The 833-nt window shown below is 37.7% G+C and overlaps 1 protein-coding gene across 1 annotated transcript; it reads right to left on the bottom strand.

Moving 5' to 3' along the window:
• Positions 1–756, bottom strand: LOC111624291 (putative exonuclease GOR). Its single transcript, XM_023367101.1, has one exon. The coding sequence runs from the start codon at positions 754–756 to the stop codon at positions 1–3; it is 756 nt and encodes a 251-aa protein (XP_023222869.1).
• Positions 757–833: the final 77 nt, after the last annotated feature.

The following is an 833-nucleotide window of genomic DNA, read 5'->3' on the forward strand; positions in this document are numbered from 1 at the left end:
CTACGATATCGTGGTTAGGTGTCTGAATGATTCTACCCAAATGTTCCAAGATTTTAAAGATGGTCGATACGGGAATCCACGTCTATCTGGAAATATGATAGACGTGTCCACAATTTTCTCGTGTATCAAACGAAGAGCTTTCAGATCGTTTTCCAATCCGTGTCCTATGATTATTGTGTCTTTGTTGATAAAACTTAACAAAGACCGTCTCATTTGTGTAAATGGCACTAACAATTTACCCATCATTTCCGAGCATTTCTTCTTATGCCCGAGTACAGGTGACTGTGGCAAGACGTTCGTTTCGTATATTAATGAACCATCGAACGACAAGAGAATGATCTTATTGATTTCCATCCCGAATTTTGTATAACACATTTCCGTATCAAATACAACGATGTTTTTTTCTATGAAATCGCATTCTTCTGTAGAAAAGAAAACGTCTGACGGCCTACATTTCGATGTGGATATGTGATAATTATTAAAGAAACACCCCATGCTCGCTTCTTCTTTCTTACAACAGGCGTATATTTTATGGTTATTTTCTGCATGGGCAGTAATTAGTTTTTTTGGATGGTAAACGCAAATGTCGTCCGGATCGTCCATCCATATATTAAAATACGCGTGACAACGAATGCATAAGCGTTTATTTTCGTCCTCCGTACAACTTTCCAAGCGTGAAACGTTATAATACGTTTGTCCAGTTGTCGACGAACGTAAAGGAAAGCCGTAGTCTTTTAAATGTCTTGGTTTTAACATTATACTTTCTAAAAATCTATACAATTGGTCCAAGTACCCTTCGTTGTATTTTGTCTTAGACGCACAACGGTAGATGC

The sequence above is a fragment of the Centruroides sculpturatus genome, unplaced genomic scaffold (genome assembly GCF_000671375.1).
Source record: "Centruroides sculpturatus isolate CEXI.00-Female unplaced genomic scaffold, Cexi_2.0 scaffold242, whole genome shotgun sequence".
Taxonomy (NCBI): Eukaryota; Metazoa; Arthropoda; class Arachnida; order Scorpiones; family Buthidae; genus Centruroides; species Centruroides sculpturatus.

Excerpts from the sequence above, each read along its gene's own strand:
- LOC111624291 (XM_023367101.1), bottom strand. The coding sequence starts at position 756 with ATGTTAAAACCAAGACATTTAAAAGACTACGGCTTTCCTTTACGTTCG.